The sequence below is a fragment of the Vulpes vulpes genome, chromosome 12 (genome assembly GCF_048418805.1).
Source record: "Vulpes vulpes isolate BD-2025 chromosome 12, VulVul3, whole genome shotgun sequence".
Lineage (NCBI taxonomy): Eukaryota > Metazoa > Chordata > Mammalia > Carnivora > Canidae > Vulpes > Vulpes vulpes.
The window spans coordinates 169177162-169204105 of record NC_132791.1 but is presented as its reverse complement, the minus strand read 5'-3'; the positions used below and the strand labels follow the sequence as shown (position 1 = coordinate 169204105).

At 41.2% G+C, this 26944-nt stretch overlaps 1 protein-coding gene across 1 annotated transcript in view; it reads left to right on the top strand.

Moving 5' to 3' along the window:
• USP10 (ubiquitin specific peptidase 10) overlaps positions 1-26944 on the top strand; it is a 71926-nt gene that overhangs the window by 20556 nt on the left and 24426 nt on the right. The window contains exons 2-4 of the mRNA XM_026004924.2: positions 13257-13325; positions 19872-19932; positions 24050-25090. Coding sequence (XP_025860709.1) covers positions 13257-13325; positions 19872-19932; positions 24050-25090 — 1171 coding nt within the window. The remainder of the gene's footprint in view (positions 1-13256; positions 13326-19871; positions 19933-24049; positions 25091-26944) is intronic.

Genomic DNA, 26944 nt, shown 5'->3' with positions numbered 1-26944 from the left:
TCTCAAATAAATAAATCTTTTAAAAAAGATAAATCATAAATCATGAACTTAAATACATAATTCGGTCTGTTGTTTCGGTTGGTAAAGTAAACCATTTCTGCATAGTTGCAATCTTGTTTTCAGCAGATCATTAGGTGGAAGTAAAGCCGAAAAAGCAAGCAGTGGACTCGGCTGGCCTTAGCTGTCAGCACCTATTGTGTTCTTGTATTTTCAGCAGATCATAATTTAGCAGCTTTTACTGCTTGGACCAACTCTTCTAAGTAACTTGGTTGTCATTAACACAACCAAAACAACTCATTAAGGGGAGCATTCTGTATTTCCTCCCTCTGGATGTATGGGATACAGGGGGATACGTTAGGCAGTCCTAGATCTTACAAAATGCTTAAGAAACCATTGGCAATGGCTAGCAAATTAGAAGAAAATCATTTATGTAGTAACACTACTTTTTCCCAAATGTGTTTAAACTTGAAGCTCTGGTTTAGTGATGTACTTTCCTTTCTGGCAGGTGGCCTTCAGTAGCCGAGCTTCTGTTGGTTTAGTTCCAGCATATTTCATTAAGTAAAAAAATCCTGTAGAACAGATGCACTTACAAGTTTCTGCCCATGTAGCACTCTGTTTAATGAAACACTCCAGGTTTGACTCAGTGTTATTGGCAGTAATTGTCTGTGTATGGTGTGGGGTTTGAGTAGGTGGCTGGGGGATCTAGGCAGTAGAACGGCCAAGCTAGACCAGAACAATCTGAGGTATAGTGATGGAGGAACTACAAGAGTGGGCAGCAAAATACAGATGTCCTGAACCAAATCATGGGTGATGGTATATTCTCCCAGTAAGAGTCTTTGGACCAAGGAACATGAAATCTTTAAAAAAAAATCCTGATGTGTGGATGTTTACAAAAGGAGTGTTTAAGAATTCTGCTTATGTAAGTGAAAGATTAATACTGTGGTCCCTGGTCTTCAGGAGCTGCTTTTATAGTACAGCTGCCTTATCCTCCTTAGTTGTAGATGTGCGCTGATTGTGCATTGATTTTAAAAAATCATTTTGAGGTGTAGTTTAATACAATAAGTGTACTCATTTTAAGTTTTGATAAACACCTGCTGAGGGAACTACCAGCACAAACTGTTGCCCAGAAAGCTCCCTCGTACCCCCTGCCAGGAGTCTTCACCCTGTCTGAGGGTGAACCGAGGCATTACTGATCTGCTTCCTGTCAGTCGAGGCTATTCTCCCTTTCTAGAATTTTATTTAGGTGCAGTTATACGGGGTGTACTCTTCTCTCTGGCTTCTCTCACTCTGCATAACATTTTGAGATTCATCCGTCCTGAAAGAATTCTCTCCCTTTTGGTACGGAGTAGTATTTCATTATATGGGTGTGCCAAGTTCTCTCTTTAGCTCTTGATGAATGTTTGCTGTTTGGGTGTTTGTGAGATTGAAGCTGTGGTCTTCGGTCATATGCAAGTCTTTGATGGACATGGAAAGAGAGAGGAATTTAAGAGGAATGGATTTAAGCCAGAAAGAGAGAGGGACAGTAAAGACTGAGAGTGCCCTGTTCACACTGGACACAAGTGATTTATTTGGTAGGCAAGGATAGTGTAATACTACCCTAATCCTTTCTGATCACGTCCATGGTGTGTTTTGGTGTTTTACCCTTTTTTTCTTTCTGGATTTAAAATGGGAACGTTCATTTTTCTTTAGTTGGAGAGGCCACATAATAATTGTGAATGATTTTCCTCTAGGTTAAAATATATGCCTTAAAAAAAAAAGATTTATTCATTTATTCATCAGAGACAGAGAGAGAGAGAGAGGCAGAGACAGAGACATAAGCAGAGGAGAAGCAGGGTCCCTATAGGGAGCCTGATGCGGGACTCAATCCCTGGATCACACCCTGAGCCAAAGGCAGATGCCCAACCCCTGTGCCACCCAGGGGTCCTAAAATACATGCTCTTAATAAGTTTTCTTTAAAGCTTAATTCAGATTGTTTTGGTTGTTTAAATGTTGTATTTTTTTAAAATGTATTTTTAAATTAAAAGTTACACCTTGGTTATATTTAAAAGTGAAAATTGCACTTCTGGGTGGAGCATCTCTGATGATCTTAAAAACAGGAGAATAAAAACCAGTCAGAGCAGCCAAGATGATTTGTTAGCACTGACATGTGGGAAGTTCCCTGATGTGGAGGATGGAGAGGCTCTCATTCTTTATCCCTAGAATTTACATTTGTGATAGGGTTTTCCCTTTATCTTCCTCTTCCTTTTGGTTCAACAAAGCTTTTTTGAGCACCTGCTATTATGCCAAGTACTGCATTAACTGCTGGCGATACAAAGATGAATTTAACTTGGTTTTGTTCTTTTAAAAAAGACCTTTATGGGGGCATAATATATGTGCACTGAATTTCACCCTTTTAAAGTATATATGATGAATCTTGACAAATGCACACATTTGTGTAATCACCTCCATAGGTAATATACCTTTCAGCCCTTCCTGTGGTTCTCAGAATATCCCTGGCTGGGGATATTCTGTCTCCTGCAGCCTGTACTCTTATTCACCCTTGGCTCCAGCAAAAGTAGAGCTACTGTTAATTTTGTTTATTGGAGTTCTGCGTGTTTTCCCTTATCTTTTTTTTTTTTAATTAATTTATTTATTTATGATAGTCACAGAGAGAGAGAGAGAGAGGCAGAGACACAGGCGGAGGAAGAAGCAGGCTCCATGCACCGGGAGCCTGACGTGGGATTCGATCCCAGGTCTCCAGGATCACGCCCTGGGCCAAAGGCAGGTGCCAAACCACTGCGCCACCCAGGGATCCCTCCCTTATCTTTTTTTTTTCCTTCCTTCCCTCCCTCTCTCTCACCAAACCTTCCTTCCTAGATTAGCACATAGGTGATTGTAATGAATATTAAAGTAGGTGGAATCTTGAACTTCCTCTAGAGCTATCCCAGATTATATACACTAAATTTATTCCCTAATAATTTATCATCTCTTTTCCATGTGATAAAAGTTCTAGATAGCACATTAGTGTATAGTGAGGACTCTTTGATCTTGCTGTTTAGTATTAGTTGAGAGCAAAGCAAGTTAAAGTTTAACTGCCTTTGTGGAAGGTAACTAATTCCAATGTAGACATAGGACTGGAAAGTTGGTAAAAAATGGATTTCTATTAGATGAATCATGTTTTCTAATTTGGAAATACATTTGGTGGGGACAGGTTTTAGCTGAGAATCTCCATTACAGCACTTTATATACAGCCAGTCTGTTACAGATCCTGCTTAGGAAGGTGAGAGGCAATCTTCTGATAGAACTTTAGTAGTCACAAAAAAAAAAAAAAAAAAAAAAAAAAGAACTTTAGTAGTCACATAAAATACACAAAATTAGACAGTACACCGCACTGTTTTGATGGTTGAATTGTAAGAAGAGGGTTATGCCTTTGGGAGTGGCTTTGTAACACAGTTTGTCCATTCTGTCCCCTTCTCAGGACCTCTCTGCCCCAAGAAAGTAAAACAGAATTCTGCTCCAACCCAGTCCATTGAGGAGCAGGCCTTCCTCTGCCTCCGTCTTTGCTTTGCCCTTTGTAAAACTCACTGCAGCTTGCACTCCACTCATGCTGTGACAAAACTGTAAATGTCGTGGTGTTCTGAACCCAGTGTCTGTTTTATTTAGTTTTTTCTTATAATCTAGCACAGCTCAGTGTGGATAGTTGGTGCTCAGTACGTATGGTTAAATCAACGCAGTTCCTGCTGTGCATCAACTGCCTGTACAGTGTTACCACCACATGTCCCCAAACCACCTACAGCACTTTGTAGAGTTGAAAGTGTGCTATGAACTTTCAGTAGATGTCAGTTAGTATCCATCAAGTAGCAGGCATGATCAATAAAGTTTAGTAAAGGGGTGCCTGGGTGGCTCAGTTGGTTAAGCATCCGCCTTCAATTCAGGTCATGAGATCCCCACGTCCTGGGATTGAGCCTCATGTCAGGCTCCCTGCTCAGTGGGGAGTCCTTTTGCTCTGCCCCTTGCCCCACCCATTTTTTCTCTCTCTCTCTCAAAAAATCTTAAGAAAAAAGTATAGTGAAGAAATTAGACTTTTTATGCAAGCACTTTTCTTCTTTTACTTTGTTGAGATAAAATTTGCATATTTAGAATTCACCTATTTGATAAGAGTACATTTCATTGATTTTTAGTGTGGTCACAGAGTTATACAACCATCACCAAGTCAATTTTAGAACATTTCGTCACTCTAAAAAGAACCCCTAGGTCCAATAGCTGTGATTTCCCATTTCCCCTTTCCCTGAACCCCTAACAACTACAATCTACTTTACACCTCTAGAGATTTGCCTCTTCTAGATATTTCACATGAATGGATGCTACAACTTGTGGCCCTTCGTTCTTTTACTCAGCATGATGTTTTCAGGCTTCATCCATGTGTAGTATGGATTTGAATGCTGAGGATGTTTCCAGACCCTTGTTTTTTTTTTGTCCTTCTTAGATCCAAGATCTACTTTTGGAGCCAGGGAGAGCTCTGGAGGTTTCTAGTTCAGCACACCCTCACGTTAAAGATGAACTAACTTAAGGCTCACTTCACTGTCGGAACAGTTTGTTAGTCCTTCCTGTTTCATCATCTCTCCCTAATTCATCTTTCTTGGGTTGGGAAATGAGGGAGGAGGAGGCTTTGCGCCTCTTAGCCTCTCGTTTGCGGTGCCTGCTTCTGTCCCTGCGAGGCTCAGCTGATGCCTGGGCGCAGGAGATGCTTCTGGGAGCTGGGCTCCAGTTGCCAGCCTCATCGCCGGCCTCGGGAGACTGAGGGGGTCCGTGGGTGTGCAGCCACACGTTCACTGTGCTGCCTTTATCTGAGATTTTTCCTCTGAGGCCGATCTCCTATTTCCATGAGTCCCTTTGAAGGCAGAGAATATGCTTCGGTGGCACCCTACATACGTCTTTGTGCTTTTAGAGATGAGGTTTTGAAAGTTGGACTGGAGGAATGACATGCTGTGTTCCCGCGCCCCCTAGTGCCGCACTGGAGTGCTGGTGCCCCGTTTCTCCTGGCTGCCGCTTCTGGAGATCTGTGCACAGCCAGCTGTAGGTGGGGCGGCGGTGGGGCCTTCCTTGCCCTGACATTGCACCTTTGCTTTTCCTGTAGCGTGAACATGGTGTTTCCAGGTTTGCCCAACCCTTTCCCCAGGGTTTACGGAGCAAGACCCTCTAAGGGCCATGGCTTTGGGTCTCCAAATGATGAGACCCAGAGTAGCCACATCCTGGTGCTGCACTTCAGTAAGGTGTCTTGTGTTCATCCTGTGTTGTGGGCTTGCCCCCTTTTCTTGCAGAACTTCTATTTTTATCATATCGTCTCTGAAAGGATAAAAAAATAATCAGACATGTGAACACTAGGAGTTCTGAAAGCCTGAGCTGGGGTTAGTTGGAAATAAGGGGAAGTCAGCTGTGTCCCTGGTAGTGGGCAAGAGCCTCTATACCTCACAGGCTTGTCTCTGTAAGACGGGAATGGAGAGGCTAAAAAAGCCCTTGGGGCGTGCCCTCTGACCACATGCCTTTCCTCTGGGCATCATGGCAGCTGGGAAGGGAGCATCCCATTTTGCTTTCTTGTTCCTTATGACTCCATTATTCATGCAACTCTGGTGGGGTTTGCTTAAAACCTAGAGGGAGTTTCCAGTTTTGCCTTATAGTATTTGTGATAGCTATTAGAAGAGTGAAATTCTAAATGACAATATAAATGTTTTTGTAAAAATAAATAAATAAATAAATAAATAAATAAATAAATAAATAAATAAATAAATAAATGTTTTTGTAATGCATTTGGGCCGAAAGAGGGCCTTCAGGCATCTTCTTATGTTTTATCCTCCCCAAACCCGTGAACTGAGCATCTATGCTGGGCCCTGCACTGGGCTTTGGAAATGCAAGAAATAATGCACTTGTTCCTACTGTTTCTTCTCCCACGCAGACTCAGTTGCCCTGTTTTATCTTTTTTTTTTGCTCTAATAGGACAAAACTAATTCATGCAGTCTGTGACATTTTCTTCCCCACTAAATTATAAATAATGTGAAATCAGGCAGAATCATTTTTATCTTTTTTAACTCAGGCTCCTATAATATTTTTTCCCTAAAAAGACTTTACATTTTTTAAAAACAATTTATTTATTCATGGGAGACACAGACAGAGACACAGGTAGAGGGAGAAGCAGGCTCCATGCAGAGAGCCTGATGTGGGACTCGATCCTGGGATCCTGGGATCACGCCCTGAGCCGAAGGCAGATGCTCAACCAATGGGCCACCCAGGCATCCCAAGCCACTCAGTCATTCCCCTCTGGAGGATTATTAATACATGTAAAGTCTTGGGATGCCTGGGTGGCTCAGTGGTTGAGTGTCTGCCTTTGGCTCAGGTCGTGATCCTGGGATCCTAGGATCGAGTCCCACATCAGGCTCCTCACAGGGAGCCTTGCTTCTCCCTCTGCCTATGTCTCTCCCTCTCTCATGAATAAATAAATAAACAATTAAAAAACCCTCCAGAGGAAGGAGAATGTCTTATACTCGGAAATAGTTTCAGATTTACAGAAGTTGTGAAACTAAAAGTAGTATGAAGAACCCCCCCCCATTTACTCCTTTACCCAGATTGACCAGTTAAGATTTAACGCCCTTTGCTCGATCATTGGCATGTGCTTGAGTTCTCTCTTAACATACACACATACTCTCAAACTCATGCACACATGCAGACACACACTTTTCCCTCTACCCTCAGATTTGAGAGATTATGCACCATGATCTTTTACCCCCATATGCTTGAATGTGTTTCCTAAGAATAGGAATATTGTCTTACATAACCAGTAAGATAGTTTACTGCTTTCATAAGTCTACACTGGTGCAATACTTTTTATAACCTGTCCATATTCTAATTTTGTCAGTTGACCTAATAATCTTTATAGCATTTCCCTCCAGGATGGGATCCAGTCTGGGGTCAGGCACTGCATTTACTTGTCATGTCTCTTTAGCTTCTGTCATTCAGGACTTTTCCACAACCTTTCACAACACTGATTTTTTTTTTTTTTTTTTAAGAAAACAATCCTGCCCTTCTCTGACCACATTCCTCATTTTGCCAAACACGTAGAATAATTTGTGACTGAAAATTAGGAAGGCCTTTGGAGAAGATACAGAACCTGAACATGTAGTGGCATTTGGCCATCATGAATTTCTATGACAGACTCTTCAGCATCACAACGCTGTGTGGCTTCGACCTTTTGTCAAGCATATGAAGTTAAAAACTTGTCAATAAAATGCAGGACAGTGTTCTCTGTCCACGCACTGGGATTGCTCTCGAATAAATATTTGACCTTTGTTTTTGTAGATTTTAACAGGACATTTAAAAATTACCTTTCTTCCTCCCAATGATTTATGTAAGCTGTTGTACATAAACAGCTTTTTTTTTTTTTTAAAGATTTATTTATTTATTCATGAGAGAGAGAGAGAGAGGCAGAGGCACAGGCAGAGGGAGAAGCAGGCTCCATGCCAGAACCCGACGTGGGATTCGATTCCGGGACTCCAGGATCACGCCCTGGGCCAAAGGCAGGCGCCAAACCGCTGAGCCACCCAGGGATCCCCATAAGCTAACTTTTATAAGCAACTCTCCTATTTGCCTTTCTGGAACAGTGTGAATAATAAATACTTATTCTTGGTAATGCTTCTTGTGGTAAGTTTTTAATGATGCAGGTGATTTTGTTAAACTCTGAAATGATGTCATAGCCTCAGAGTTTTTATGGGATATTTTGTTATATCGTTCCAAGTGAACATTTGAATGGTTACCAAAGAGGTATTTGTTACTGTACCTAGAAAGGAAGATTTGTCCTTTTTGTTGCATGCACTGTGAAGGGTGGGGATTCTCTTTTGGGAAACTTTCCCTTGCCTGAGACCCCAGTGGCTTGAACTCTGCTGATCTGAGAATGAACTCCCTCCTCTACTGCAGTCCTTCATTACATTTGCATTTCTGGTTAAGCATAAGCAGTATGTGTACAGGCACAGAGGAAAAAGATCTGTGTCGTTTATGTGCTGTGGGCATATGGGGAATACTCACTCTGGAGGAAACGAATCCTAACCAGACTCCTTGGGGGAGGTGAGCACTGTGCACAAGCGCTGCCATTTTTGGCACCAGCTTCCTAGCAGTCCCCTCTGTCATCTCAGTCACAGAACTGAAACGACCATTCTTTATATTGTGGAGGTGTAACTGCTCACTTTCAGACTGGTGCATTTGAAAGGTTGAAAATTGGTCTGATTGTGACAGGAGGATGTGATTCACGGGTACTTTGATGGCGTTTGTTGACGCATGTGAGCCTGTGTTCAGGAAATCACAGTGGAGTCACACAGCTCCAGCTAGCCATTTGTTGAGTGCTAAGTGATATTTTAGTGTTGCATAGTTGATAGTTAGCAGTTGCTTATGACGGCTTTTTTGGATTAAATGTTCTCATCAAGTTCTAATCTGTTGTCAGTAAAATCTTGAACACAAGCGCAAATTTAGGTGCAAACTTGTAATTTCTTTGCAAAATGAGTGTATCTTTAATTGTATGGTGATTTCTGAATTGTTCATATTGACTTTTTGCAAGTAATTTTTTGAATAAAGAATTCAGAACTAAGAATTCTGACACAAGACACATTAGGAGTCTGGTACGGCTGCACTGCTTGTACATGGCTTTCCCTTGGCTCCGGCTTTTCTTCCCTTTTGTTCCCAGTGTTCTCTTCCTTTAACAGTATCTTGGAGATTTTCTCCCCACCTGTACAGCAAGCTCTTCCTCATTTCTCCCCATTTAGATTTGTGACCAGGTCGAAGGTATGTATCTGGTAGAGAAATTAGTAGCATGAAGTTGTAATAAAAATGCATTTAGGGGCATCTGGGTAGCTCTTTTGGTTGAGCATCTGGCTCTTGGTTTTGGCTCAGGTCATGATCTCAGGGTCCCAGGATTGAGCCTCTCTGACAGGCTCCTCACAGTGGGGAGTCCGCTTGAGGATTCTCTCTGCCCTCCCCCTGCGCTTTCTAAAATAAATAAATCTTAAGAAAAAAAAGTTTAAAAATCTATAAGAAAGTTTTTCAAATAATTATTATTATTTTAAGATTTTATGTATTTACTTGAGACAGAGAGAGAGTGTGTGGGCACACGCAAGAGGGAGCGCAGGGGGAGAGGGAGAAGCCGAGTCCTCGCTGAGCTGGGAGCCCAAAACTGAGGCTCTGTCCTAGGACCCTTGAGATCATGACCTCAGCTGAAAGCACATGCTTAAACATCTGAGCCACCCAGCTGCTCCTCAAATAATACTTTAAAAATAAAGAAATTAGGGGTACGTGGGTGGTGGCTCAGTCCGTTGAGTGTCTGACTTGATTTTGGCTCAGGTCAGATCGAGCCCTGCATTAATTGGGCTTTGTGCTGGGCATGGAGCCTGCTTGGGATTCTCTCTCCCTCTTGTAAAATAAATCAGTAAAAATGGTTAAATTGAAAGAAACAGAAGAGAAAATTTTTCCTTGGAACCTTTCTAAGCACTGCCATGGCTGGCAATGAGGCTGCTCCCAGCCGCCTGGCCTAGGAACATGGCACTTGCTGGTCACTCCCTCTCCCTCTTTACTGACATGGCATTAATAAATTGTCCGGGATTTTAGCTCTTTTATTGCACTACCCATATCTTTTTAAGACTTTAGATTGTATGTAAACCAAAGTAAAAATGCCTGCTTAGAAATGTGATTCCTGATGCAGACCCAGGAAGAAAATCTGACTCAAGAAAATAACCTAACAATCCTGTCGAGCCTTCCAGTTCTCATCTTTATATGTCCTCTCCACATTCTGAAATAAAATAGGAGTCCTTCTTTCTTTCTTGTAAGAGAAGGTAGAATGGATGTTTTTGCTATTTATATTAAATTAAGCACCAGGAATCCGGTTTCTGCATCAGACTTCACAGCTGCTGTATCAGCAGTTTCTTGGGTCTTGCTTCTTTGTTTACAACTCTTGTATCTCTTGAATTCATTTTTTGGAATTCTTAAAGACCCCTTCCTCAACAGAGGGGTGTGTGGATGTAAGATAATTTTTTTCTTTTTTTGCATTTGAGGAGTAATCTTAAATTGTAGAATAGAATTCTATGAAAACAAAATGCCTTGGAATTCTAGAGACATAATACCTTTTTCTTGGAAATTTAAAACCATTACTTCATTGCTTTATAGTCTTATTGATGATTCTGATATTACGACCTTCTGCTGAGTTTTTAAATGTGTAGTAATTTAAGTTGAATAACTTTCTGATGTGCATGAACACGACATTGTTCTCTGATGGCACACCCCTCTCCCCTTTTTAATTAAGTAGGCTCTGTGCCCAACACAGGCTCATGACCTGAACTCACAACCCTGAGGTCAAGGTAGCATGCTCTTCTGACTGAGGCAGCCAGGTGCCTCTACTTGCGCCTTTGTTTTTTTTTTTTTTTTAATTTTTTTTAAAATTTTTATTTATTTATGATAGTCACAGAGAGAGAGAGAGAGAGAGAGAGAGGCAGAGGGAGAAGCAGGCTCCATGCACCGGGAGCCTGATGTGGGATTCGATCCCCGGTCTCCAGGATCGCGCCCTGGGCCAAAGGCAGGCGCCAAACCACTGCGCCACCCAGGGATCCCCTCTACTTGCTCCTTTGTGATGACTGTCTGGATTTCTTTCATCTGTCAGAATCTCTGTAAGGATACAGATGAGAATTTCTTTGCTTTCTCTTCATTATTGTCCTCACATGTCCTGTGATTCTTTGTTGTCCACTTCTGTATGGAGACTGAAATCATTAATGTTTTAGTGGATTGTGTGTTTCCTTGGCAATTAGGATGGTTACTGCTTTTCCAGCAGGCTCTCCTGTGAAAATTTCCTTACCCCCAAAAGTTCCTGTGTGCCTCTTTGTAATCAGCCCTTTACAGCCACTGATCTGTTTTCTGGCCTTATACTTTTGCCTTAGAATGTTACATAAATGTAATCATATCACATGTAGCTTTTTAAGTTGGACTTCTTTCCCTTAGCATGATGCTTTTGAGAGCTGTTTTGAATAGCTTTTCATTTTATAGATGTACCACGTTCACCTCTTGATGGACATTTGGGTTTTTTTAGTGATGATGAATAGAGCTGCTGGAAACATCAGCATACTTTTTTATTTTATTTTTTTCTTTTTTGGTGGACAGAGGTCTTCATTTCCCTGGGGTAAGTGAGTAGGTGTGGGATAACTTGGTAAGAAACTTCCAAACTCTTTTCCAGAGCGGCTGTATCATTCTGAGTCCGTGTCAGCCATGTAGAAAGTTCCAGTCATTCCTTATCCTCATCAGCATTTGGTATTTTGGGGACTATCTTTTCCCAGTTTATGGCTTGCCTTTTCATTTCCTGCTGAGTAAATTTTGAGGTTTTATATCTAGACTTAAAGATCTCTATCTGGAGTGGGCCTGTAAAGGAATGCCAGTCAGCAGTGTCATTTCTTCACCTCCACCCTTTCTGCCACTTCCTTTTCTCTTGGAAGATACCTTTCCCTTCCATTGCTTGCTTTACACCTGGCTGCAATTAATACACGCTTTTTTCCCCTGGTGTTTGAGATGATAAGGGGGTCTGAGTTCACAGTGAAAGTATTGCAGATGATGATTTCTAAATTGTTTTGGGACTCTGCTTATTTTTACCATAACTATCAATGCACAATTTCTTTGTGGATCTTTTTTGAGTATGTGTGAATATTATGTGATGATGTTCTTGTTTTTAATACGTATTTATGGTTTTGGTAGCTATTGCCAAAGAGCCCTCCAGAAGTATTCTCCTGAGAAATATCGGTACACTTGGGCGCCTGGGCAGCTGTGTCAGTTGAGGGTCTGACTCTTGGCTTTGGCTCATGACCTGAGGGTTGTGAGATAGAGCCCCTGTCAGGCTCTACACCCATCAACTCTGCGCTCACTGGGGAGTTGGCTTGAGATTCTTTCCTTCCCCTCTCTGCTCCTCCACCCAGCTGACACTCACACAGTCTTTCTAAAATAAATAAATTTTAAAAATCTTAAATATCAGAGCATTCTTTTTTTTAAAAAAAAAAAAAGATTTATTTATTTGAGAGAAAGAGAGCATGTGTGCTTGCGTGTGCAGAGGAGCAGGAGGTGCAGAGGGAGAGGGAGAATTGAGACTCCCAAGCTGACTTCCCTCTGAACTTGGAGCTCTGTATGGGGCTGGATCTTAGGACCTGAGATCATGACCTGAGCTGAAATCAGGAGCTGGCCATTTAACTGACTATACCACCCAGGTGCACCTTGGTGCAATCTTATTAACAGGCAATGAGAGTTAGTTGTCATTTACTCACATTTATGATAATGGCATTATCCATTTACATAATATGTAGTTATTAGTTATTTTTGAATCACATGCTTGGAAATTTCCCTGCAGGTTACTCAGCTCCATTAGAGCAGAGGAACCACAATTCTGCTTACCATTTTATCCCCAATACTGATCATCATGCATGGCGTTAGTAGGCTCTAAATAATCATTGATTAGATGAATGAATAATTTAGTGAGTGATTGGTTCTTTGTTGTAGAAATCAAGTCATTCTGATTCTTGTCAGTGACTTAGTTTTAAAGCTCCAGGGAGAATATGAACTGCTAGGCACTTACCAAACTTGCTTCCATTCATTTGAACCAGTTGTTTTTCCAGAAAGTTACACTCAGAATTCTGTGAAGTGAGGGTTCACAACTAGACTTGCATCTGTTCAGTAATTTATTCATCACATTTAAATGAAATTCCAGGATGAAGAGGTACATATATATATCTTAAAGATCATTCATCAGGATCATTACCATTTTCCTTTTTTTTTTTTTTTTTTTTAATTTCCTTATCTTCCTCTGAGAACCAAGTTTTCTATTCTTCATTAGCTCATGGCCCAGAACACTGATGTGGAGGTAGTGAAATGAGTCAGCAGAAAGGTGAAGGGGGTATACCTGGAAGTGTCTGTGAGCCAGAAAGTTCTCTTTCAGGCAGGACTCTGCTTCCACGTTTGGTGTACACAGTTGGCCTCTTTCTAAATGAGCTTTATCGATTTCAGAGTGTTCTTTGACAATTTATGGAAAAGGCTAAATATTTTCTTGTTAATTGGAAATCTCTGCTTTGCAGGCCCTTGATTTGTAGAGCTCAAGAAAGAATCTTGGGGCTCCTGGACTATGATTATACAATCTTAGGATTGTATAATATGTAGCGTTTTTTCTGAAAGTGTGTAAGTTGTATATTTTATGTGATCAGGGCCTGTTTTCTCTTTTCCAGTATATTTTTGGAGATTTTAGCCCTGATGAATTCAATCAGTTCTTTGTGACTCCTCGCTCTTCAGTTGAGGTAAGACCAAACATTTTCTTGACTATATATGTAAGTCTAATTAATGGTTATGTTTTAGTTTTGATTTTTAAATTTATGCTCTTTTGATAAATCCAATGTACAGAAAAGGACAGAGACTAGTAGGAGAAATGCCCAAACCCACCAGCCAGATTTTACTGATATTAATAACATTAATACTTACAAATAGCAAAACACAGATACAGTTGAAGCCTCCCTGTACCCCCTCCCCTCCGCCAGAAGTAACAGCTCTGCTGAATTGGTATTGTTTACTCTGATTTTCAGCTTTTACTACATACATGGGTATCAACAGATAGTAATATCTTATTGATTTATGTGGTTTAAATGGTAAGTGGTGTCATACTGCAGTTGACTCTTGAACAACACAGGGGTTAGGAGCACCAGCCCTAGTTGATTTGAAAATCTGTGTATACCTTGTGATTCCCCCAAAACTTAACTACTCATAGCCTACTGATGAACAGAAACCTTCATGCTAACATTAATAATTAACACATTTTGTGTTATAAGTATTACGTATTTATTCTTAGAATAAAATAAGCTAGAGAAAAGAAAATGTTAGGAAAATAAGGAAAATACATTTATAGTACTGTACTGTATTTGTAGAAAATAATCTGCCTGTAAAGTGGACCTGCACAGTTCAAACCCATGTTGTACAAGGGTCAACTGTATATTCATCATTTTGAGGTTTGTTTATTTTAAACTAACATATTCTTTATATTTATATCTGCTGGATTTTTTTTTTTAATTTTAATTGCTAATTACCATAGATTCAACAGCTCTCACAGCTCACTAACCTTTTTCCTTTTGAGGACCATTTAGGTCTTCTGTTCTTACATTGTTACAAAAATGTTGCAGTAAACATATTTTACATGTCCCCTCATGCTTCTTGGTGGGGTTTCTCCAGGATACAGGTCCTAGGAATGGAATAGGTCAGTCTGCAATGAGTAATTGGCTGTACTTTTACTGGAGACTGCTGATCTGCTTTCGAAGTAGTTTAGCAGTCTGGATGGATCCCCATCAGCAGTGCATGAGCATTCTTACCATCTCATTTAAAGAAAAAATTCTTGCTTATTCTTAGTATAGGCATACTTAAAATTTTTGTTAATCTGATGGGTATGAATGGATTCTCATTGTTTTAATTTATAATTCCCGGATGACAGTCAAAAACTGCTGCATCATTTTCATGTGCCTATTGACAACACAGATTTCCACTTCTGTGAATTAACCCTATATCCCTTGTCCACGTTTTTTGTTAAGTGGCTTGTCTTTTTTTATTGCTTATAGGATTAAGAATCCCTGGCTTTGCATGTTACAGGTATCTTTTCTAGCATGAGGGCTTTTAAACTTCATATATGATGCACTGTTTTGTTTTGTTTTGTTTTGTTTTGTTTTGTTTTGTTTTGTTATACAGGGGAAGTAGGTTTTTAACTCCAATGTCGAATGTATTGGGTTTTTTTCCTCATGGTTTGTAAGTGTCTTTAAGAAATACTTCCGGGGCAGCCCCCGTGTCGCAGCAGTTTAGCGCCACCTGCAGCTTGGGGTGTGATCCTGGAGACCTGGGATCGAGTCCCACGTCAGGCTTCCTGTATGGAGCCTGCTTCTCCCTCTGCCTGTGTCTCTGCCTCTCTCTCTGTGTCTTTATGAATAAAATCTTTAAAAAAACAAAAAATACTTCCCTTCCCTGAGGTAATAAAGATACTGGTTTTCTTCTAAAAGTTTTAAGGTTTTGTTTTCACTGTAGCGTATACTACAGTTGAAATGGACTTTGCTGTGCATGTGAAGTGGGACTGTAATTCGTCTTCTCCCATGGCAGTAGTGAGTTGTCCCAATGTCATTCCTTTTATCTCTGTATCATTACCATTCGTTTTAATTGCTGCGACTGTATAATCCATATTCTGGGAGGGTACACACCCTCTTATATTTATTTAGAAGTATTTGATTCTCCTTCATCCTTACTCTTCCTTAGGAATTTATGAGCAGCATGTCAAGCTCCATAAAAAAAATCCTATTGAAATTTCTGTTGGAATTGTGTTAAAATTGTGGGTTAACTTATATAAGAATTAACATCTTTATGATAGTTTTCCTAAACACATTTTTGGTGTATTTCTCCATTCAGGTCGTCTTTTATGTCCATTCTTAATGTGAGTAATGGTGTCTGTTTTAGTTTAATAAAAGCTTACTGGGAACATTTGTTCATATTCATATTGTAAATATAAAAACTGTTGAAATTCCATTGAAGAGGAGAAAGGGGGGGGCGGGGAGTAGGTAGGAGTCAAGTAGAACTACTTAACTTTAATGAGACCTAGCCAGCCACTTAGATTCCTTAATAAACATCCATGGTAGGTTTGCACACATGTGAAGTGTTTTTGCATGGAGTTCTTTTATTTGGCAAAGTGCAGCAGGGGAGGCTGACTCCTTAGAATTGGAGCCACAGACCAGTGTTGCATGTGGCCTTGGCTGGTCCTTCCCGCTTCTTCACCTTGGCTTCTGGAACTCTAAGCTCTTTCTGGAGCTATAGAGAAGGATTAAATGACAGCATGTTGAAAGTGTTATTTCAGCTGCACAGATGAGAGAAAGATTTATTGGTTTCTCCTCTTTCATTTTAGGAAAAGGGAAGAAATCAAAGAAGACAACGCTTATATCAGGTTTTATTTTAGAACATGAATAAATCCAATTCCCTGCCATCTCTGTCTGCTTTGTGTTCATTGATGGTAATAGGATTTTAAGGAACATAAGGATACAATTTAGTGAAACTAAATTGTATTTCCTAAGTCAGTAAAATGTATCTGTGCATTTTAGATTCTATAGAATAAGACTTTAAGTTTAGTGTTTCCTGACAAAAAAGATAATAGTTAATTAGGCAAAACATAACCAGATCCCATATTTCCCAAACATTAGTATTAACTGAGGTTCTACTCTATATACTTTGTTAATGGTTTGAATTTTAAATCATTTTTTGTCTTTGAATCATGCTAAGATTTGGGGCACCTGCCAGGAATAGGACTGTCTGTGCTCTTTGCAGTTACGGTTTTAAAAAACAATAAAGCCTGACATGTGTTTTACAAAAGCTTTTTTCAAGTATGTGCATTTATGTGGGTTTGTGAGGGCTTGTTTGCAAGTAAGGGTCAGAATAAAAACTTGGGTTTTCACGTGATGTGAAAGTGGAAACTGTACCATATTTCAGGGCTGAAGAAGCTGGGCTCCACCCTCCCTTTGCTATGTAAGCAGGCTGACCAGTCTTGGACAGTTTCTTCCATATCATTGTGCTTTCTTAAATGGGGAAATGGAGAATGTCTACTTACCTCATAAAAATATTGGGAAATCGTTAGTATGTGGTGAAATACCTAGTGGGTAACAAATGTTAGCAGATAAGGATGTTGGTGGTAAAATTATGTCAAACTTCTAATTGCAGAAATAATGGCTCTGTCTTATCAGAATGAATTATAACCAGAAATCTTAGTAAGTCTGGCTTATTTGGGGATCTTCTGTGTTTCTGCTTTTGAGTATGCATTAACAGATGTTGTCTGTCAAAATCACATCTAGTCAATCCAGTAACCAGCAAAAGGGAAATGCAGGCTAATTAACATGACTGGGCCAAGCTATCTTTCTCACTATTTTAATTATAATTCAGGAGTCTGGAATATACTAATAATATAATCACATGGGGGACAGACTGTTTCATGGGGTGATGTGTGGCTGGATTAGTGGGTGCGGGAGTGATGTTCTCTTCCTGGCACTGCGATGTTGCTGGCTGGGGCTTTTATCTTGTGCTGAGAACCACTGCAGCCCCTATCAGCACTGCTCCTGCGCTGTGCCTTTGGAGGGAACTAAAACCCCACCCTGGTTTTCATATACTTCTTTGGCTATTAGGAACTTGATAAAACATTGCTGTCTACTTGGGGCCAAGAACCGATAAAACAAAATTTGAGAAACAGAAGGTGTTAAAATGTAAAAACATTCTACCTTTCTGCTAAAGCACTGATCCTTTCAGCTGAGTTTTGGACTCTGTTTTAGTTTGCCTGTTTGAAAGCTTGCCACTCATTGGCCATCAGCTTAATAGAATCTGAAGACACAAACAACTGACTCCTGTAATGGGATCCTAAATATTAGTATAAATTTAAAGGTAACATGTCTTTTCTAAAGCTGTGCTCTAATTTATAAGCCATCATGATTTAAAAATGAATTTCTCAGGGCGCCTGGGTGGCTCAGTCAGTTAGGTGTCTGCCTTCAGCTCGTGTCATGATCTCAGGGTCCTGGGATGGAGCCCTACATCATCATGCTCCTTGCTCAGCCAGGAGCTTGCTTCTCTCTCTGCCTCTCCCCTTCCCCCTGCGCACACGCTCGCGCGCGCTCTGTCTCTCTCTCTCTGTCAAATAAATAAAATCTTTAAAAATTTTTTTTAAAAATGAGTTTCTCTAACTGGAAAAAATGTAATTTATTGAATAAGCATGATTTGAACCCTAGTCATAATCACATCATTAGTATTCAGAAATGAACAGCATGCTCATTGTTCTTCAGACTTCCAGCATTTCAACATTTGAGGCAACACATACACACTTGAATGTGCTACTGAACCATGACAAGCCCAGGAGAGCATAGTTCAGCAGCAGGTGCCCATTATTCTCAGTGGTTTGATGTATCTGTGGGATTTCAGAGGAGAGATTTAAGGTTCATGAGGGTCTTTAAGACAGCAGAATAAATAGTTGGTAGTGCCCAAAAGATTTTAAAACATTTTATTTTATGAAATCTAACTGACATATTAAATTGGGCAAGTTTAAGATATAGGCCTATATCTGAACTCATTCCAGCACCAATTGCCACAGTTGGACTCTTACCAGCCTTAGTAACTTAGAATAAGTCTTGTAAACATTAGCAAAATGTCAAGGGATGCCTGAGTGGCTCAGTCAGTGAAGCGTCTGCCTTCAGTTCAGGTCATGATCCTGGGTCCTGCGATCAAGCTGCAAGTGATCCGCAAGAGACACAGGCAGAGAGAGAAGCAGGCTCCATGCAGGGAGCCCGATGCGGGATTCAGTCCTGGGACTTCAGGATCACACCCTGGGCCGAAGGCAGGTGCTAAACCACTGAGCCACCCAGGGATCCCCTGAATAAAGAAAATCTTAAAAAGAAAATTTCAGTATTACCCTGGAGTCTGTTTTCAGGTCTGGCGTCTACCACTTAATATATTTTTGTGTGAATGTAGCATGATTAAAAAAAAAACAAGCACTTAGTCCCTCACAATTGTATATGTTTCCATCAGCAGGGGGCACCCTTGTGTCACTGTTAGAACAAGGGGAGGCATTCTGCATCTGGGACTTTGCTAAACTTCTTTTGTGACTGCAGGGGAACATGAACCTGCTTGCTTGTTAGATGCACCTTTCTTGCTCCGTGTATCCGTGCCAGCGGTAAATGCTGGAGCACTGCGTGCAAGTGTCTGCTCTTTGTGCTGCAGGTCCAAGGCCAAGTGTCATCCTTGGTAGTCCCCGAACGGGTTCTTCTCTTGTGTCGGCCGTATGAACACCGGGCGCCCCCCAGTGGAAGTACATGCAGCTCTCAGGCCCTGCCTGCGTTCTGTTCAATTCAGTTCCTTTGTTTCCTTAGATTCATTCACTCCCTGGTGGAGACAGCTTGGTTACCATGATCACTGAATCCACGTGCTCAGAGTTAATTGGAGAAATCTGCTGAGGAGGACCCTTGCACAGCAGTTCTCAGGCAGGGGCAGGCAGGAGACTCTCTGGGGCCCATTCAGGAACCCTGGGCATCCCGGGGAAGGGGGGGTGCACTTGGAGAGGTGTTGTGTTAGGGTGTCATTCCTTGTTCTTTTGTTCTATAAGTCCACTTACCTTAGTCCTTCCGTCCTAACTTTCTTATCCTGAATGTATCCGTTTGAAACATTTCAAATTCTTTATTATTATGAGATGGCTAAAAAGAAGAAATATTTGGAATTTTTTTACAAAGAGGTCAGATACTTGCCATTTTGCTGTCTTCCAAACAAGAAATGTGGTTTCCAGTCATTAATTGAGTTACTTAAGACACTGTGTTAAAAAGGGAGCCGTGGTTCCCAGACTTCTCTGTGGGCTCTCTGGACTCTGCCTGGGGGTCTGGGCCCGACCTGCCCTGGCTGTGTGGACATGCAGGGATGGCGAGCATGAAAGCCACATGGTCACTAGCAGTCATCTTTGCTAGTGGCCCAAGACAAGTGGCTGTGGTATCTGTGGGTAATCTCTAACATCCTATGAAATGAAGGGTTTGTCATGGCATTTTATTATAGTCGACTTTCATGTCCATTGGAATCCATTTTTATTTATTTTTTGCCTCATTTCTGGATCTTAATGACAATATTTAAGACCATTTCTACGGTGTTTTTTTTTTCTTAAATGAAGGTGATTTAATTTTACTGTCTCAGTGTATGTTATTTGGTAAAGAAAAAATATTATGAGAAGTTGAACAGATAAAGAGTTTTAATGAAAAAAACATGTTGGGTATTAACATTTCATTGAATTAAAATTTGTTTTCCAATTCCCTTTGCAGCTTCCCCCATACAATGGAGCAGTGCTGTGTGGCACACAAGCTACAGATGAGCTACCTGATGGTAAGTTGGTTCTCTCTTTTATCTCCCTGACGTGCATTCTGGCCATCTGTGCTGGGTGGGCAGGCTATTTGGAAATCATGTTTTCCTGCAGGTTCATACTTTCAAATAAACATTCCCTTACAGCTTGATGTGTTTGTTGTAAACTATAGCATATTTCATCTCTGAACCATTTTCATTAGTGAGGTAAAGTATAGTCTGTGCTTCTGAGTGGCAGTTCAAGGTTTAGGTAAGGAAATAGTTGTTTCTGTTTTTCCTTGATCATTCTCAGTGACCCACATATGTTCTTTATAGCCAGAGCTTTTTGTAAAAGTTCTTAGGTGGCCTTCCGTCTGGTTGTAGAGGCTGATGGGCCAGATCTGGTGATTATCTAAGAATGTACTCTTTGCATGGCTCACTGATGGCTCAGATCTGTTCTGTGGGTTACATTTACATCCCTGTTTGTCACTTAACGCTTTTGGGAATTCAGATGACCTTTGCACCTCCTGGTCTGTTCCTTTTTTGGTCTCTGTCACAGATACAGAGCTAATTACTGGAGACAGTGCTTCTTGAGAGGTGGTGATTCTGTGTGCTGGAGTAATAGCAGATGGTTCGGTTGCTGTGGGCTCCCAGTGTGTAGGTCCAGTCTGTGTGGACTAGTGTACAGTTTGACTCCCCGAAGGCCCTTGCTGGCCTTGGAGAAGTGAACATGGAGCCTTTGCTCTGAGAGCCAGGGGTCTAGTTCCGTGTTTCTTTAGCATGGTCAGACCTGTGAATGGGGTTTTCGTTATAATTTAAACATAAACCTTGAAGAGCCTGTCTAGATTTTTTATGTACAGTAAAATCAGAGCACTAGTTTCTAATATTTTTAGCAGTTTTGTAAGAAACTGTGATCCGGGAGACTGAGGGAAAGAGCTCTTCTAGTCGCGGCTCAGGATGAAAGTGAAGTGGAGCTGGGGGGACATGCCCTGCCCAGCCTCCGGAGTGGCTGTTTGCTGAATCTGTCAGATTTCTGTCTCCACGCACTATGCACATAGAAAGCATGCTGCAGATGTCTACTCAGTGCTTTCAAGTGTTTCATCGTTCTTTTCCCTTCTGTGTTACTCCTTTCCTGATCAGCACATGGCCCCCGGGGGGCCCAGGCTGTAGATAGGAGGCTCCACCAGCTCTTGTCCCTCACACCACACCCCTGCTTCCAGGCTGTCCTCCCTGCTCAGTTCCTGCTTCTTGGCTCCTTTTCTCCATTGTCTCTTCTCTCAAGTCTATCTTTTAATTTGACAAAAACACCACATGGGATCTTGCCACCTGCTCACGCTGTTAGTGACAGGACAGCTTAACGGCCCCTGTTCCTCTGGGGTCTTTTCTGTTCTCTTGTGACATGAGATTGACATTATTTCTTTTATGACATTTATTTGTTTTATGATGCCTGTCCCGCTGTCCAGTAATGAATCTGCCTCCTTCTTTAGACTGAGTTAGGCTGTGGGTCTCAGGGATCATAATCATCCATATCTGTGTGCTCAGCAACTATGCACTGTAGTATCTGGAATGGTGTAGACTTTCAGTATGTTTCTGGATGAATGATTTAGGATGATTTGTTCTACCTCCCAGCATATGCAGCTACAGCAAGCTCTTTGCAGGGTCTCCTTATCACCATGTGCCTTTTATACCTCTGCTTTTTTTTAGTCTGATCCTACAGCTGGAAATAGCCTCTACTCTTCCCACCCCCCCACCCAGCTATCCTGCCACTTCTCCTGACTTCTCCGTAGCTTCTAATTGAGCTTGGTCACTCCTTCCTGTATCTAGAAACATTCTTTCTGTAAAGCTGTTGAGGCCTTATCTTGCCCTTCCTCTGCACTGTCAGCTTTAGTCCAAGGTGTTTTTCTACCAGCGAATGTCACTGCCTGAGGCAGGGACTTTGCCTTACTAGTCTCTGTGGTAATAAGCACTTTACTATATAGCTAGGTACTCTATTAATTGGAGAAATCAGCTGAGGAAGCCACTGAAGCAGCAGTTCTTAGGCATGGTGGGCATCACAGTCTTTGGGGGCCCCTGAGCATTGCAAACTATGGGGCCCATGCAGCACTCTGGGCACCGCAAGGAGCACACTTGGCAGAATGATGTGTAAGGATGGTGTTATTTTATTTGAGCTGGTTTTCCTTCCCCCAACCACCCACTGTCTGCGTGGCCTGAGCACGGAGTCCCCATTTACCCCGTACATCGACTGTGTTGTTTAAAGCCCAGGTTTGCAGGCTTTCACCACTCCTTCAGCCCACACAGATTGGGCTTCGTGCTGACTCCTCTGCCGTGCAGTGCAGTGCACACGTGTGTCCATGAAACGTGTTGTGGAGAAGAACTGTTCTGGGTAGGATACTCTGCCTTTCAGTGGTACAGTCACACTCTATACAGGGTAAATATTTTGGTAATAACTGTAGCATATTGAAATGGAACCATGTCCTATCACGTTCTACAATATTCTGTGATACGATAAGATTAAGGATTGAGATGTGGGAGGCACTGTGTCTATTGAAATAATTAAAATCTTGTACAAGCTGCATGCCACAACGCATACTAATGTCTGTTTTGGTTTCACAATGCACACCGTAGTCTCCAGAAGGTCGCCTCCCCATGTGGAGTGTTATTCATTTCCTCAAGTACGTCCACGTAGTCCATGTAGCAGCATTGCACCCTCGAAGCATCGTGAGATAGGTGATGCCTGAAAGCACAATGGACAGTTTACTTTTAGGTATAATGATAGAGAAATTCATTTCTCTTTGGTGACTCTTCAAAATAAGAAGAAAAAAAAACAGTGCTCAGAGGCCAAAGGATTCAAATAGTCATATTGGTGATTTTATATGAAAATGTGCTTTAAGATATAGCCATCATTAGTATTCCTTTTTCAGGAACTTCTTGTGGTTGGGAAGGTGTCCTATTGCGGCCCCCCCCCCCCCGTATGATCACAAAACAGATGAAGAATTGGGAGACTGATGGCATCCCTTCCGCAGCTACCTTGCACATAATGGTCCCCTCTAGGGGGCTGCTTTTTAAAAGACTTCCAAAGTGAAAAATACTCAGTTATTTGTAATAGAGCACAGTTCTTTTGGTAGTATGAATTTTTTTTTCCTCTTAAGTATTTGCCATTAAAAGAAGTCAGCCTCTTGTGCTAGACTCAGGGAGATCTTCAGTTATGCATTACAGATAATAAAAAGGCATGTGTCCTTTGCTTCAGAATTTTAACTGTTTCATCAGATATCTGATGACACTGATGCTTGACGTCTGTTGAAAGATGCAGCTGATTCTATAACTTAATCAAATTTCAGAAATGTGAACTAGGAAAAAAATGTACATTTTGTAACGGGTGGAATGTGTAGATTGTCTGTACTCCCAATAGCCAGTTGGCAGTATCCAGTACTGAAGTATTCCAAAGAGAATTTTCAGAGTTTGCAGTCCTAATTGTCTTGTCTTTGTATTTTTGAAAGTATTTCCACTACCCATGGAATTGACCCACTGTGAACTCATTAATGCACACTGACATGCACTTATGTCAGGCCCTCTTCAGACTTTAGGGAGGGTTGTCAGTGGAGAAGATCAGGAGATGGAGGGTTCCAGAGAGTGCCTCTGAAGAACACCTTTATAGAGAGGGGAATTCTTGGTGTAATGCATACTTTCTGCATTACTCAATCACTAGTTAGGGAAGCCATAAATAGAGTAATAGCTTTAAATGCCTAAGGTACTAGTAATGATTTTCTTTTTAAATTGTCCAAAATACATATACCCTAGTTTCAGTCAGAAAGTAAGCCAATAAAATCAGATTTCATTGAGGGGTGTTTTTAGGCAGAATATGACGTGCTTTTTATTATTTCATTTATGTTTTGACCTCTTGAAAGTCTCCTTTAGCCACTCTAAGAGCGAAAAATGAATACAGTCTTCTGGTTTTCTAGCTCTAAAATTAAATATGGTTTTATAGTTACTGTTTATTTTTGGCAAATTATTTGCCACAGAAATGAACTGTCCTAGCTGTGTTAATTAGAAGACTTTAAGGGTTTAGTTTCAGAAAGAAAATAATTATTGAGACTTTTATAGTTTGTGTAGCTGTGTTTGTAACTAATGGCATATTGACTGATCATTTTTTTTTTCTAAACAGGACAAGAATATCAGAGAATTGAATTTGGTGTTAATGAAGTAATTGAACCCAATGACACTTTGCCGAGAACTCCCAACTACAGTATTTCAAGCACATTGAATCCTCAGGCCCCTGAATTTATTCTCAGTTGCACAACTTCCAAAAAACCCCCTGATGACCTAGATAAAGAAGCTACCTACAGCTCAGTTGACTGCCAGTACCCAGGCTCTGCCCTTGCCCTGGATGGCAGTTCTAGCACAGAGGTTGAAGTTTTAGAAAGTGATGGTGTTTCAGGTGGTCTTGGACAAAGGGAGCGTAAAAAGAAGAAAAAACGTCCCCCAGGATATTACAGTTACTTGAAAGATGGTGGTGAGGGTAGTATTCCCACGGAAGCCCTGGTCAATGGCCACGCCAATTCGGCAGTCCCAAACATCGTAGGCTCAGAGGATGCAGAGTTAGTGGGTGAGGTGCCCCCATCGGGGACGCCCAGGACTTGTAGCAGCCCTCAGGATTCCACGGACTTCGTCAGTGACGCTGTGCCTGGTGGGCCTTTCCCTGGAGCCCTCGATGGTGATACCAGGACTGCAGGGCAGCCTGAGGGCTGCCACAGGGCTGACTTGGAACAGTCCTGCCTCTCTACGGAGGCTGGCAGGGACAGCCTGTTGAGGACAGCTGTGGCTCAGCCTTACATGGGAACTCATACTACTGAAAACCTTGGAGTTGCTAACGGACAAATACTTGAATCCTCCGGTGAGGGCTCAGCTGCCAACGGAGTCGAGTTGCACACTGTGGAGAGCACGGACTCGGACCCAGCTAAGGCCGAGAGCGCTTCCCCTGCTGCCGACACCCCGGCCTCTGTGGCGGGCACTGCTCCCACCAGCCAGCCTAAGTCATGGGCCAGCCTTTTTCACGATTCTAAGCCCTCTTCCTCTTCACCTGTGGCTTCTGTGGAAACTAAGTATTCCCCTCCTGCCACATCTCCCCTGGTCTCTGAAAAGCAGATTGAAGTCAAAGAAGGGCTTGTTCCAGTTTCAGAGGATCCTGTAGCCATAAAGATTGCAGGTATAGTTCAAAAGATACAGGTCAGAAGTGAAGATGGGCGCAGATCTGAGGCTGTCTGGGCTGATAAACTTGTGTTAGATTGTTACCCAGAGCAGCAGTCGGTGACCTGTGTGTTCATAGGAATTTCTCAAGAATGTCTGTATCTTAAATGCTATCTGTCTAGAAGGAAAAGGATGTCTAAGTATAGTGTGGGTTGGGGTGGGGTGGGGTGCAGTTCCTACCTTTATGTTAGGTGAACAGTCCATGTCTATTACCATCAGTCCTTCTCTGTTGACAGAGTGCTTTTGGTCCAGTAATTTTGCTCCAGCAGGTGACTGAATGTACTTGTCCTGTGTTAACACCTTCGTGTACATTTGCTATGTAATCCTTGATTTAGACTCCTTTTGCACTGTTTCTTTTCTGTATTTCTTAGATGTAAGAAAGCATTCGGGCTTTTTGCTTATTATTGTCTATTTTGGATTGAGTTAATGGATTTTATTACTCAGTTGTAGAACACCAAGGTCAGCCCTTGACAGGAGAAGAAAAACTGCAACAACCTGGGCCAATATTTTAACCTCAATATGAGAAATGCATTTGTGGGATGCCTTTAAAAATTTGCCTTCTAAGGTCAAAGTTATGAAGGTGTTATACTTTTGTTCCTAAAAATTATTTCACAAAGGAAAAAAAACCTCCGATTTCTGGGAAATTTTCTCAGTCTTCATTTAAAATAAGAAAAAATTCATTTTAAATGTTTTGAAATATTTTTAGTCCTGTAACTTTAAATGTGGTTTGACGCCTAGTCTGCTATCTTGTATGTTTGTTAAAATCTAACCTGCTGAAATCTGTTAACGTGCAGGTAAACTGCTCTGGAGGGCTCTCAGTTAATTGTATTGGGGGAGAGCACCACCAGGCATAGTCTCAAGTATTTTTGAATTGAGATGGTCCTCCCAGCAGGTTGATTTCCTTAATCCTAGTTTGATTGGTCCAGTTAAGAAGATGTTTTAATTATCTGAGCAAAAGTGTAGTTTTTAAAAAATACTTCATTCTTTTGAGCCTTTTTATGGAAGCTTAGGAATATGGAACGTAACTGCTGACAGTTTTGAGTGTTGCTTCCTGTAAAACCACGCACCAGAGGCCCTGGCTAAATGCCTTTTGGGATCACACACAGCTTAGGTGAAGTAGTACTGCTTGGGATTTTTCCTCTTTGTCATATTCTCCTACATAGAGGTTTAATTTATAAAAGTGATGAATAGTATTCAGTTTGTTATAAATAAGATTCACTTAAACTTCCCTTGAATGAGCATGCTTGTAAGCATAGGCCCACTTGTTTTAAACAACATTTAACTGTGTGAGATTCTAGTTCCATTAAAAGATCTGTTGATTGACATTTGTTATCCTAGAATTAGCCTTAGGACCTAACTGGTTCTACTAGAAGAGTAATTTTTATGTTTATTATTACATTTATTAACTTTGGGGAAAGAGGCAGAGGGGGCAGTTTAGACATCGTTTATTCTTTTTTGAATTTTTAGAATAATGTCAGTATCCACAGTTGATCCATTTTTTTTTTTTGAAGCCCAGGTTCATTTAATTTGGACATCCATATTTCTGGATTCTTTGCCCTATCATTAAGTCTGTGCTTCATAAATGCCAACTAATTTTTGTATAACCACCAGTGAAATACAAATTTGGGGGACAGACCAGCTATAAATAAAGATGAGAACACCATATAAGGCATTTTGAACAGAAATAAGCCATCTCATGATTACTTGTAACTTGTAACTTTATCCATTACTTTAGCAGGTTCTACTTTCACCTTCCTGGTGTAGATTGTCAACATTTCGTTCCCTTGGCTGTTTCTTCTTAAGTGTGAACTCT